Consider the following 14,306-nt stretch of genomic DNA (forward strand, 5'->3'; position numbering starts at 1 on the left):
AGGCATAGTTGTGTACAAACAATTACATGCAGAGTAATGTGTCATTTAATTTATTCCAAGCTGTTTACTTTATTCCAAACATTGCTACTGCGTAAAAATGCATTTTTTGGTTATGGTTCCACTATTAACATTGACAGTTCCCTTAATCTTGAGGTACAGTGGCTAGCACTGCTGCCTCACAGTGCCAAGGACCACGTTCGATTCCACCCTCGGGAGCCTGTCTGTGGGGAGTTTGCATGTTTTCCACATGTCTGTACAGTTTTCCTTTGGTTTCATCCCATAGTCCAAAGATGTGCAGGTTAGGTCATTTGACCAGGCTAACTTGCCTTATAGTGTCCAGGGATGTGCAGGCTGTGTGGGTTACTTTTGGTAAATGTAGGGCTAAAGGGATAGGGTCTATGGCCTTCAGAGGGACAGTGCAGACTCAATGGGCCAAATGGCCTCTATCCGCACTGTAAGCATTCTATGATTTGACTTGCATTTTCACTGATAACCCATTCCCATCTCCGTTTGTTTTGTGATTTTGTTCTCTCATCTTTCCTGCGTTCCGCCAAATAACTGATGGGAGGGAAATCCAGTAGGAAAACACAGTGATATTTGAAAATGAACTTTCCACCGGGAATGGCGACATTGTACAGTTGACACTGAAAAGCAAAATCTAATTCTAATTCTACTGGTTGTATTGCTCCCCTACTTCTAAACACGATGAATCAGACCATTGTGTTTCATTGTCTATTGTTGAGGGGGAAAGGACAAGAAACTACAATTCCCAGAAGCAACCGCACTTGACGTCACTAGACGGACGTTGACCTGATGCGAGGTTAGGACGAGAAGAAAATCCTTGATGTTGTCAAATGAAAATCAAATAAAACTAAATATACATTTAGGTGGATTTAGAAAAAGAAAGGTTGTTATTAAAAATCACTGAAGTAGTTTCTAGAATATGTGACGTTATAAATGTGGGCGGGGTGACGGGAGTGCGCCTGCGCAGACGGCAGTGCGGAGGGATACGCTTCGGTTCAGATTCGGTTATCCAGCGCTCCCTCTGAGACCAGCGGCGATGTCATCAAGGAACGAGGTAGTGAGGCGGTCTGAGGAAGCTTCGGGTGAAGAACGGCAGGTAGGATACCGCGGCCCGCACCACACCGGCATGGCACCCGGGGGGGGGGTTACCGCGATCTGGGGGCGAGGCCGAGGCCGAGGGTCCCTATTGCTGCAGGCAGGAGGCTGGCTATACTTCGATCGCCGGCTGCATAAAGCTGCATTAGAGGCAGCGTCGCGCCAGCCGCCCACTTCCCCCTTGGGGAGGGCTGCGCTTAGGCCTGTGCCCGCGGATGGGGGTCTTCTCTTGGAGTTGCCGAGGGAGAGTGGAGCGTTTCAGATGGAGGTTGAGTGTGATACGGTGGGGAGATGGAGGGCGAGGTCTGAAAGGGTATGGGGTCGGGTCGGGGGAGGCGGAGGTAGTGGCGGTAGGAAAATAGGATGGGCAGGAGGCTGGGGAGGGTAAGGGAAAGGAAGGTTTTTTGGGGGGAGGGGGCGGGAGATGGGGGAAGGGAAGGTTTTGTTTTGGGGGGAGGGGGCGGGAGATGGGGGAAGGGAAGGTTTTGTTTTGGGGGTAGGGGGCGGGAGATGGGGGAAGGGAAGGTTTTGTTTTGGGGGGAGGGGGCGGGAGATGGGGGAAGGGAAGGTTTTGTTTTGGGGGGAGGGGGCGGGAGATGGGGGAAGGGAAGGTTTTGTTTTGGGGGGAGGGGGCGGGAGATGGGGGAAGGGAAGGTTTTGTTTTGGGGGGAGGGGGCGGGAGATGGGGGAAGGGAAGGTTTTGTTTTGGGGGGAGGGGGCGGGAGATGGGGGAAGGGAAGGTTTTGTTTTGGGGGGAGGGGGCGGGAGATGGGGGAAAGGGAAGGTTTTGTTTTGGGGGGAGGGGGCGGGAGAGGGGGGAAGGGGCGGTTTTGTTTGGGGGAGAAGGGGGGAAGGGGCGGTTTTGTTTGGGGGAGGGGGAAGGGGTGGGGTTTTGTTTGGGGGAGGGGGGAAGGGGTGGGGTTTTTGTTGGGGGGGGGGAGGATAGGATGTGGTTAATTATTGGGAGAGGCAAGTGGCTGGGATGGAGATGCTGCTGGAGAGTGTGACATTGAATTGGTGTTAAATGGTTGACACTGTAGGTCCTGTTGTATTTGTACCCTGGTCCCCACTCTGCTTCTAACCATGAGGAGTATTAGCCATTTTATAGAGAGTGCTGCTGCCTCCATCTCCTGTGACATAATAAACTCTCTGCCCAATTGGAAAGATCGATGTGCAGGATTTCATGTGTGTCTATTTGCTTTTATGTTTACTGTATCTGCTGAGTTAACTTTAGGCCCTGATTTTGCTGATGCACTGCTCCTGAGTACAGTGAGCAGAATCACCTGCATTCCGATATAACGTGCTGTTATTGCACAAACATGAATTTAATTGGATTTTGCTGTTTTGCAATCTGATTTATGATGGAAAATGAAGGTTTTAATGTATTTGTTAATTACTTTCAAAGAACGTAGAAATTCAGCCAGCTGTTGTCGCGTTGGCGTGCTCCCACCCAGTCTTTTACAAATGATCATAAGGAATTGTGACAAGTTCTATTGAGTAGCTAATCACTAATAACCTGCACACTAATGCTTTTGTTTTGATTCTCCCAGTGTCTCTGCTTCACATTTTATTGACAACTTCAAACCAAGCATGACCATGAACTAATTGTGTGACATGTGACAACAATAAATCAATGTCATATACTGTACAGGCACATTGTACCATACAAAGTGCATCATGGTGACAAAACAGTTCAAAATACAATGTTCCAGGTGCAGAGAAAGAACAGAGTTATCATTTGAGAAGTCTGTTAACAGGGAGGCAGCTGTTCTTGAATATTTGTATATGGAAGAGAGTGTAACCAGGGTGGGAGGGGTCTTTGATTATGTTGGTTTCCCCAAGGCTGGATGGAAGGCTAGTTTGCATGATGAACTGGACTGTTTTCACAACTCTTTTGTAGTCTCTTGTGGTCTTGGGTAAAGATATTGCCAACCATGGTTGAAGCATCCAGGTAGAATAGTTTGTCGTGCATCTAGAAAAATTGAGGATCTCTGTGGGCATGCCATATTTCCATTATCTCTGAGAAAGTTGTGCTTTCTTGGCTGTCATGTTGATGTGAGTGGACCAAGACACACTGGTAATCATCACTGCCAGGAAGTTGACGCTCTCAGCCATATCCACCTTTGCAATGTTCATGCAGATAGGGCATGCCCTCTGCTCCCTGGAGCCCATAACCGCTACCTTCCTTTTTCTGATGTTGAAGGAGAGATTGTTGTCTTTCCACCATGCTGCTTAAATACTGAATTTCTTTCTTGCATTCTCTCTTGTTTAAAATCTGGCCTACAATGGTGTTGTCAACAAACTTCTAAATACAGTTAGGGTGGCATTTGGCCACAGTCATGTGTATATGGATATTAAGTCCATCAAGTTGTGCATGACGTCTTGGCTTGGGCTAAGTGGCAATTAACATTTATGCGCAAGTTCCAGGCAATGACGATCTAGATGTTCTGATGTTAAACCTAGTAGATGTTGAAAGCGACTTGGTGTTCAGGTGCATAGATCTTTAAAATGTTTCGGACAGGTACAGAAAATAATCAAGAAATCTAATGGAATGCTGGCCTTTACATCTAGACAACTGGAATGTAAGGATGTGGAACTTTGCAGCTTTACAAAACCCTGGTTAGACCTGACTTGAAATCTTGAGCAGATCCAGGTAACGCACGATAGGAAGGTTTTCTTGGCCTTGGAGACAGTGCAGCATGTGTTTAAAAGAATGTTACCTGGATTTCAGGGGTTACGTTATGATAGATTTGTGTAAGTTATGCCTGCTTTCTGTCGAATTTAGAGGGCTATGGGATAATCTGGTCAAAGCATTCCATCTTCTTAATAAGAAAAGACAGGGTAGATAATGAACTGTTTCCACAGGTTTGGGATGTAGTCTGGGAATTAGGGATAGGCAGTTCGGGAGAGGTGTTAAGAAACACTTCTATGCACATGGTGGTGTGGATTTGGAGCACTCTTTGACATAGCAATTGATATGAAATAAGCTGTTAATTTTAAATTTGAGAAAATTTAAAAATGTACGGAATGTGGGCCAAAGCCAGGTAAATTGAGTTGGGCCCCAGATCAACCATATTCTCATAGAATCCTGGAACAGGCTTGGGGGCTGAAAGGATATAAGAACAGGAGTTGGGCAGTCTCCAAACTGAGAACATTGTTATCCCTCTTACCATTCAATGGCATTATTATTGCTAACTTTCCCCACTGTCTGTCTGTCTGTCTGTCTGTCTCTTTCATGTGGGCAGCTTCAGTGCACTGTGGCTGTAGTTAAAGATATGAAATAAATAATGGATGCTTGTGGCAGGGTAGTATGTCCTGGTCTCTCAACTAGGATGCCCTGTTTCAAGTACCATCTACTCCAGAGGTGTATAGTAATGTCTCTGAATAAGTTGCTCAGAAAGTACCTATAATGCAAATAGTTGTCTTCAGTAATGCGTCAAATCTGTGACCTCCATTCCCTAGATTGTCAAGGAAGTATTTGTATGGGATTGTCTTCACTATCCTAATTCTTTACTACATTTATTGAGTCAAAATCATGGATTTTCATTAAAGTGAGCTCACCATTGCTGTTTTGAAGGAAGGACTGGTAATTAATCCAAACCTGCTGTGTTGGTGGCCTTGGAGATTTAATTTGAAAGAGCAATTATAATACAGCCTAATATTGTATGTGATTCATTTTGACAATTAGCTTCAATCATTGGTCTCCAATTATTGACTCACCTGCAACAGGAAATGGATTCCTATTTATTCATGAAAATCTTTCATAATGTTGAACTCTTCATTAAATGTTTCTTTCCCTGTTGTAGGAATTAAAAGCCCACTGTTATTTCTCCTGAATAACTGGAGTCTTTCTTTCATAGAGCCATTTCAGTAAATCTCTGCAGCAACGCCTGTTATATTTCGTCCGCCAAGTATGAAGTTCTGAATATGCTGTTTTCAGCTGGTGTATTATATAAAAAACTTTGCATAACTTCCTTGAATCTTGCAGAAAAGAGATGTTCTTAAAACGTTCCATTTTGCCATGAGAAAAGCAGGAATGCCTAATTGAAAATGATCACAGCATTATACTATAGTGTGCTGTTTGGTAAGTGCCCTCTGGCCTAGGGGCTGTCATGGAGAAAGCAATGGGGAAATATAGGCTCCCAAAGCTCTTGGGGAATTCAGAATTGTGCAAGCTTGAATATATTTCTTTTGTTTCCAGTTTGAACTGCATTAACATCGAATTAGAGATAATCAGATGAGCTTGTAACATATCCTATTAGATTTCCTGCGTTGGAGCCTGTTCTCTGAAAACATGACTGTGTTCGTGTTCAAGTTCAAGCCTTGTGGCTTTTGTGAATTAACCAGAACTTGGGAAGCCAATGTTTCCTTTTCTTCTTTGCTTTCTTTGCATTGCCAAGGGCAGTTGGAATCAACTTGCTACCCATTCAAGCACCCACTCCCAGCTCGTCCCCTCCCCCACTACATCCCAAAAGCAGCCCAGCTTGTCCCCGCCTCCCTAACCTGTTCTTCCTCTCACCTATCCCCCTCTCCTGCCTCAAGCCGCACCTCCATTTCCCACCTACTAACCTCATTCCACTTCCTTGACCTGTCCGTCCTCCCCGGACTGACCTATCCCCTCCCCACCTAAACTGTCACCTCCACCTATCTTCTCCACTATCCATCTTCGGTCTGCCTCCCCCTCTCTCCCTATTTATTTTAGAACCCGCTCCCCATCTCCCCCCCCCCCCCCCCCCCCCGAAGGGTCTAGGCCTGAACCATCACCTTTTGTGCTCCCGAGATGCTGCTTGGCCTGCTGTGTTCATCCAGCTTCACACTTATCACTTTCTAATGTAGATTGTTTAGGTCATTTGAGATTTGTCATTCTTTTTCCAGATAAATGTAAGACAAACAGCTTTGGCAACATGTCACCTTTTCAACAATAACTATTTTCTTTTTTGAAGAGGCACCTGAACCTTTTCTGGATATTCGAAGAGCAGTGCAAGCAGACAAATGAACTTCTGTTCCTATGCCCTCTAATGCTGAAAATGCATGTGCATGAATGGTGAATTTGATTGTGATGCCTACAGATTGTCTGTCTGCAAAATTCCATTCAAGGAAGCAACCACTGGGGGAAAATGGAAGGAAATTGAGCTGCTGCATTCACTGGCTGGTTCTCGGGTGCTTGCTGCTAGCCTCACAAGTGAGGGAGAAATTATCTGCTCTTGGAGGTGCAGTGAGCAAGATAAGTGCATGCCAGCATTTTAACATGTGGGACTGAAAGCAGGGAGAGGAGTAGAGTGGACAGCACCTTTTTGTAGAGATAGTTGATTGCCTTTAGGTTTGAAGGGATTAGGGGAAGGAGACTGCAAGAAGATGGAGGTTGCAAGTGGGATTCTGAGGATAGACTGGAAGGCCACAAGGAAGAGTGAATAGTTTAAACCCATCCTCATAGGAGCCCCCAGCTACAAAGTAGCCGAGGATGATTGAATCATTGAGGCAATAGTTTACTTGCAAAGGAATTTGGAATTGTAAGGTTAAGTTTGTCTTTATAATTCACCTAAGGGAGATGAAGCACTGGATGCTATTATAATGAATGCTGTCTTAATTGTAACGTTTATATCTGAGATGCAGTAGCACTGTAGTATTATCTGGTTAGATTCCCAGCTTTGCAATTTCTTTGCATATTTGCAGTAACTGATCTCACCCACATGGGAGATGTGATCACGATTGGGTTTTTGTTTGCAGAAGTCAGTTATTTTGAAAGAAAATAACTTCATACTTTGATTGGACTGTGACTACAAATTTAATGGAATCTTGATAATTATTAAACTTATGAATTCTTCTAATCTGCTTCAAATCAAATTCCCTGTGTCTCAAAACAAAAATAATTGTACTATGTGAGTACCTTGTGCCCAGGTATTGTCTTTGAAGTGTACCATTTTATTTATATTGCATGTTTTGGCTCACAATGAATTGCTTCACGTACTGTAGTACACCAGGCAAATAAGAGGAAAATTGCATTCTGGAAAACCTGTCACTCTTTGCTTCTGTTCTTAGCCAGTTTTGTGATGATGCAACTACATTCCCTTTTAATCTGACAGATTTGAATATTGCCAACAAGTGTTTAATGTAGGCATTGCTAAAAGGGCAACAGGTAACTGCTTTGGAAGTGGTGTTTGGCTCCACCAGAACATTTGCAGTGAGATATTTTGTGGCGGTTAAGTCAGCTGTGGGTCTAGTGTAACATACAGGCAACTGTATAGGAATGGGAGATTCCAAGCCCAAGTACATTAGTGAACCAGATGGACTTTTTTTGTCAATCCACTCATTTCATAATCACTTTACTTGTGCTGTCTTTTTATTCCAGGTTTTTAAGTCAGCTAAGTTTTAAATCTGCAATTGCCATGATGGGATTTGAACTCTCTTCTTGATTGCCAGTTCACAAACATACCCACTTCACAGTACTGCTGTACCTTACACCAATTTGTTATATGCTTTTTGAACTTCATATATACAAACTGCATTCCCCTCATTGATCCCTCTGTTAGTTCATCAATGTTGATGATCATTTGTTAACATGTATCTTCTCATTGCCAATTAGTTTTAATGTCCTCCTCTCTCCAAGAAGAATTAAATTCTGTTATCCAAGGAGGATCTGGTCTCTTTAAACCCCAACTGAAATATTACCTCGTATATTCAGGTTGTATATTGTGGCAATCTTGTTAATATTAGTTAAACACTCCCTATCCCAAATTTGGTATTATCTGAAGTTTGACATTGATATAATCTCAAGTCAGAATTGCTAAAGTTCATTGTGTTGGTATTGAGATACTATTTTTGGTAAGTTAGAGCATGAGATGATAAAATAGCATTAGAACTGAATAATGTCCACTGATTGTTTTCTGTTTGCTTTCCAGGAAATGGATGACACAGTAATCAGTCCCGAAAAGGCTGAGGAAGCAAAATTGAAGTTAAAGTATCCAAAGTTGGGACAAAAACCTGGTGGATCAGAGTTTTTGAGGAAACGTCTGCAGAAGGATGTAAGTATTTGTAAGAATTAACTTTGACATCTGTTATGAGTAATTTTCGATTTGATTTCAGTTGTACGTAGCTTTGTACTAGTGAGTAAACTTCCAATATTGAATTTGTAATCATACCCAATGTCTTTAAGCTGTATGGTTATTTGAATTGAGTTCTTACTATTTGGCAAGATAAACAATTTGTTGAAATTTGCTAAACAAAGGTTGTCTGAATCTTCTCTCCTTCCACTTTTTTAAAAAAAATTCCAGGGCACAATTCCAAGTGCACTTTCCAAAAGCAACTTTGTTTACCCTGTTTATTTTCTGCGCGTGTAATAGCTGTTATTGTAGCAGTATTTATTTGCTTTCTCAATTCTTTGTTCCATTCAATTTGTTTTTAATATGTTTTATGACTCTTTAACTGTCTCAGTATTGCGATGGTCTGACCATGCACTTTATAGTACTTTTTCTCCTGACCTTCAGTGGTGGATATTTGGGCAAGTGAACAATTCAGGCATATAAGTGTATGCACACTGAGATCCTCTAGTTAGCTAAATGCAGCAGTATAACTCTGGCCTTGAATTTTGGTCTTTTTGACCAACTCTAGTCAATACTGATGCCTGAATTCAAGCATTTTAAGGCTGTTGCTCCTTTTGACCTATCAGATTTCACTTGGCTTGCTGCTCACTCACTTCTTATTTACTGGAAAGTCATTGTGTTAGAATAATGTTAAAAGAAACTAACTGCTTCCCATAACTGGCCTCTCTTGGGATTGCTAAAATCATTATTCTGAAGTGAAAGCCCTATTTCTAATATCTTATCTGTGGTAAAATTCAACAATGCTGGAATGAGGAAGAATCTTCTCGAACAGTTTACTTATGTCATAGAATATAGAACATAGAACATCAGATAACTATATTTGCATATTTTCTACTTATGATCTGATTAGCAGTGTGCTTAGTTGTATCTTTCTTTACTCAGTTCACCAACAGAAGTTTGACTATCTGCTAACTATCACCACTTTCCTTGCCAAACAGAAATGTATTTGCAACTAGTTTTGCAATGAGCTGTAAATGTATTGAATTCTGTAGTGCAGTTTTCCTTTTCTGAAGTGTTTTGGAGAATAAACTTTCCTTGTTTCCTCATGCCAAGTATTTATCTTCCATTAATGTTCAAATAACTTTTTTGTCTTTACATAACCTATTATAACTGTTTTATATGTATCTCCTGAAATCGGTGCTAAGTATTTTACCATTTTCTGCAATGGTAATACAGAAAATCCTTTCCATTCACAACTAAAATACCTCCTGTCCAAGTTTGTTTGGTTAATTTATAATTAGTATAAAAAATTATCCCCTTATGATTTGATGTATGGACTATGGGTCCTAGTTTTGTAATTCTGCAATTTAATCCACGGAGATTGTTTGGATCTCTCCAAATTTGTATGTCCAGATGAATTAATTGTAGTGCAGCTCCAGTTCCCTACTTTCCACTTGATTGAAGTAATTTTTTGTGGCTGTAGTTTCAGATGTGTGAAAAAGGTATCAGTGTATTGTTTGTTTTTAAACACTTTTTGGGTGTATTCACAGCATTTTATTTTTGCTGTGTTTTAGGGCTGTAACACTTGGGGGAGTACTTCCTTCATACGCCGTATCAGTCGGTCTATGGCTTCTAAGTTTTAGATTGATTTTTTGATTTTTTTGTTTTTTCTTTTGCAATGCATAACTGGAAACTATTAGGGTATGAGTTGTAACAGAGTGTTTATCTCTCCACCGTGAATCCCCACTTTGTTGCTTTTTTGGAAAGTCTCATTGAAAATGCTTGGTTTTTAGTAGTCAATACTTTTTTGTGTATGATATCAAAAGACTAATTATATATTTGTACAGCCAATAATATTCTTTTATAAACAATATTAAGTTTTTGAAAAAAATCATTTCAATGTAGGTTCAGTTCTGAGACCATAGCTATTGACAATAGATGTTAATAACTTTGAAAAGGAGAGTGAATGTACTATTGCCAAGTAGGTAGAAAAGGCAGTGGAGAGGATGACAGTCTGCAGAGATATATATATAGACTGTTTTAGCAATAGGGCTGAAAATATGACAGTGAATATTCTGTGGAATATGGGGGAAAATTAGGTTCTACACTTTGGCAGGGAGAATAGAGGAGCTAGATATTATTTAAATGGAGGAAATCTGCAGAAAGCTACAGAACGAAGGAATTTAGGAATCCTTGTGCATGAATCTCAAAACCAACATTCAAGTTCATGGGGATTAGGATGGCAAATGGAATGCAAGCTTTTCTTTAAAAGGGAATGGATTGTAAAAGGAAGGAAGTTTTTGTAAAACTATACAAGGCACTGGTCATACCACATCTGGAATATTGTAAACATTTTTGGTCCACTTGGGAAGATAAAGTGGCATTGTAGGCAGATCAGAGAAAGTTCACTAGTTTTATCCTGGGTTTGGAGGAGCTGTCTTATGTCAAGATAGGTTGGGCATGAACTCATTGAAGTTTAAAAGAATGAGATGCGACCTTATTGAAATGTGTAAGATGCTTGGAGGATTGATGGGGGTAGGCGTAGAAAGATTGTTCTACCCGTGGGAGAGTTGAGGAGCAGAAGACATAATTGGGTAGGGGGCTGTCCATTTAAGACAGGTGTGAGGAGGTATTGAATCTCTAGTTTCTACTACGAAGGCTAGCTCCTTAAACGTATTCAAGGCTAAGATTTTTGAACATAAAGGGACCAAAGGTTTTGGGGAAAAGGCAGGAAAGTAAGGTTGGGGGATCGTCAGATCATCCAAGATCTCATTAAATAGTAGAGCAGTCTAAATTGCCTCAATAGTCAACTTCTTTTTTTCTTATGGTCATCTTTTGGGGCTTAGTGTAGTTGGACTACCAACTAGTTGTGCTGGGGCATTGAGTACACGTGCAACCATTTCTGATACCCCTCCAACTTGGCAGGAGATAGCTTTAAAATTTATGTAACTTCAGTAAACGCCAGTTGCAGAAGTGTGGCTTACACTGCATCATCAGATGGTTTAAATTTTTGGAGATAGTAGGAACTGAAGAATCTGAGATAACAAGGTGTAGAACCGGATGAACACAGCAGGCCAAGCAGGAAGGCTGATGTTTTGGGTCTAGACCCTTCTTGAGAAAAGAAGGGTTTCTGAAGAAGGGTCTAGGCCTGAAAAGTCAGCCTTCCTGCTACTCAATGCTGCTTGGCCTGCCGTGTTCATCCAGCTTTACACCTCGTTATCGTTAATTTTGGTGCTATTTTGCAAAGTGACTGTAATTAAGTTTTTAGATTTTGAGAAATCAAGCTTTTTAGAAATGGAACGATTGCTACCATGTGAATTTTTCTTTATTTTGTGTTGCAGCCGAAGTACTTTGATTCAGGAGATTACAATATGGCTAAAGCTAAAATCAAGAACAAGCAGCTGCCAAACAGTGGAGCGGACAAGAACCAAGTGACTGGGGAACACATTCCCACTCCACAAGATCTCCCTCAGAGAAAACCTTCCCTTGTTGCTAGCAAACTGGCTGTCTGATACCTCATGAGGAATGCATAAAACTCTTGTCATTCCTTTTTCTTGCTATTAATTCCTGTGTTTTAGCTTTTTTCCTTGTTCCATTACATCATGACTGACAGCTTAGCAGATAACTACAGTGCCAAGTTGTTGCCGCAAGAAAGTCCTTCAAATTCAGACTGAGGACCTGCCTGAGATTTCATAAACTATAAACCATGCACTGATGAATAGGACTTCGGTGTTAAAAGTAGGAAGTAGTCAATTACAACACTGAGGCAGAAATGTACATATGGTAACTTCAGTAGAAGCACTCCCATTAAGTGTTTTACATTTTTACTGTTTCTGGTTTCCCATTAATTAGTGTAATGTGTGTTTCTAATCTAGACTTGAGTTAGGTAAACCTCTGTTTCTTTTTTTCATGCTCTTGTGTAATTCTGTTTATAATATTGCAAGTAAACCGTCCTTGTGGGTGTTAACACTAAAATGGAAATGGCATGTTTGAAAACCAGGACAGCTGTCCATTTCTCAGCTAATCTTGAGGAACTTAAGAGCTTTAAACCTATTTAAATGTCTGTAAATTGGACAATATTTGTCCACTCTGATTTCCCCTCTTGGATGTGTTTCAGTTCATTTCGGTGCCTCTAGCTGGTCTGAATGGTATTAACTCAAGATTGATAGGTTAGGGATGTCATATATTCAAGGTGATTGAAATGTGCATGAGCATAGACTGTGCAGTCACTTTGTGCCATTGTTTTGTAAATAAAATAGTTTTGGACAATAAGTGCAGTGGCTGCCTTAAACACTGGCAAATTATTTGTAAATATTTGATTGCTGTGTATCTTGAACATAGAAAATCACCTGAAATCCCTGCACTGTTAAAATTCCTATGCTTTATAGATATGTCTGAAGTCCTCAAAACATTACTGAGGAAGTGCAACTATCATTTTTTAGCTGGTTGATAGACCTTTGGCATCAGTTGGGGATGTTGTGATAGACTTGTTTCCAACTGAACTTGAATGATTAAAAGCAAAATATCACTTTCAGTAATTCACATAATTTGAATGTCCAGATAATGTTCAATATTTAAATAAATATCATTTTCCACTGAGTAGGGCAAGGAAGAAAGTTTTATATCGACCCAGGCAGAAAAAGACAAATCTCACTCTGTTAGCAGCAATCAGATCTACAACACTCATCAGGCCATGTTTGTTGTAGTCTTGAGCTATGAATAGTGATGGTAGTGGTTCCAACTTTTTCTTTCTAGCATGGTTCATCAGGAATCTTACACTGTTATTGCCTGCCATTGCGTATGTTGGAAGGAATTAAAAGTTGATAGTTGACCTGTTTAGCTGTGTTAAGAACACCCCTTCCTTTGTCATCAAATCCTGGAGTGGAATCTGAAGACAGGGATATTACTCATAACTCATCATTACCTCCTCTGAGGTAGTTATTGAAGCATAAACTACCAAAAGCAAATGGGTATCATCATGCCAATCCGAACTTGATTAATGTGAGTAGGTGAGTAGTAGAATGCAACAATACTTAAAGAACTGGGTCTCGTACCTTCTGATGAATGAAAAATATAGCTTAAATATTAAAGTTGTACATGCTGTAAGAAAGTTTGTATCCTTATGAACATTACTTCTCAATTTTTGCCTTCTGTCCAAGTGAATTCCAGCCTGCAGGCTGCCTTCCCTTTGTCTGACTTCTTAGCTGAGACTCCCACAGATTAACCAATGCATTATGTTGAGATGAGGATGAAAGGAACCTTTTTAAAAAATGTCACTAATCCTTTGGGATCACCACTTCGTACAGAGTGGTTAGATCCTTAATATGTGGAGTGTATTCTAGTCTTACTGTTTAGTTGGTAAAGGTTTGTGACATTGAGGTGTTTATGTAGTGCCTAATGCTTTAGGCCGAATATACCATGCTGATCATTTGCTTCTGCTGGAAGTAACAGGTCAATGTTTTTGCTCAAGGCTTTTCTTAAAATACAGAACTGAGTATGATGGGTAATAGCGATGTAATCCTGAACTGCAACTGCAGTACCTCCGTTTTTCCTTTAATTAGACTAGTTTCCTTAAAGGTTTTAATTGTAACATAAAAATCACAGGATCGTGTTACTTGAAATTGATTACTAACTGGCCTCCATTATTATTGGAGACTGACAAGTTGGAGCATGAATAATACAATAATAAACCATAAGACATGGGAGTGGAAGTAAGGCCGTTTGGCCCATCAAGTCCACTCTGCCATTTAAATCATGGCTGATGGGCATTTCAACTCCACTTCCCTGCTCTCTCCCCGTAGCCCTTGATTCCTTGTGAGATCAAGAATTTGTCGATTTCTGCCTTGAAGGCATCCAACGTCCCGGTCTCCACTGCAGTCCGTGGCAGTGAATTCCACAAGCCTGCTACACTCGCTGAAGAAATGTCTCATTTCAGTTTTAAATTTACCCCCTCTAAGGCTGTGCTTACGGGTCCTAGTCTCCCCGTCTAATGGAAACAACTTCCTAGTGTCCACCCCTTCTAAGCCATACATTATCTAGTAAGTTTCTATTAGATCTCCCCTCAACCTTCTAAACTCTGAGTACAATCCCAGGATCCTTAGCCGTTCATCATATGTTAAACCTACCATTCCAGGGATCATCCGTGTG

General features: G+C 40.9%; 1 protein-coding gene across 1 annotated transcript; it reads left to right on the forward strand.

The window, feature by feature from the left end:
• Window positions 1-988: 988 nt before the first annotated feature.
• On the forward strand, window positions 989-12,431 carry arpp19a (cAMP-regulated phosphoprotein 19a). The gene is made up of 3 exons (XM_048563034.2): window positions 989-1,120; window positions 8,019-8,141; window positions 11,501-12,431. Exons 1-3 carry the CDS (start codon window positions 1,061-1,063, stop codon window positions 11,669-11,671), a joined length of 354 nt encoding a protein of 117 aa, XP_048418991.1. The 5' UTR covers window positions 989-1,060; the 3' UTR covers window positions 11,672-12,431.
• The last annotated feature ends 1,875 nt before the right edge of the window (window positions 12,432-14,306 follow it).

Source organism: Stegostoma tigrinum, chromosome 33, assembly GCF_030684315.1.
Source record: "Stegostoma tigrinum isolate sSteTig4 chromosome 33, sSteTig4.hap1, whole genome shotgun sequence".
NCBI lineage: Eukaryota > Metazoa > Chordata > Chondrichthyes > Orectolobiformes > Stegostomatidae > Stegostoma > Stegostoma tigrinum.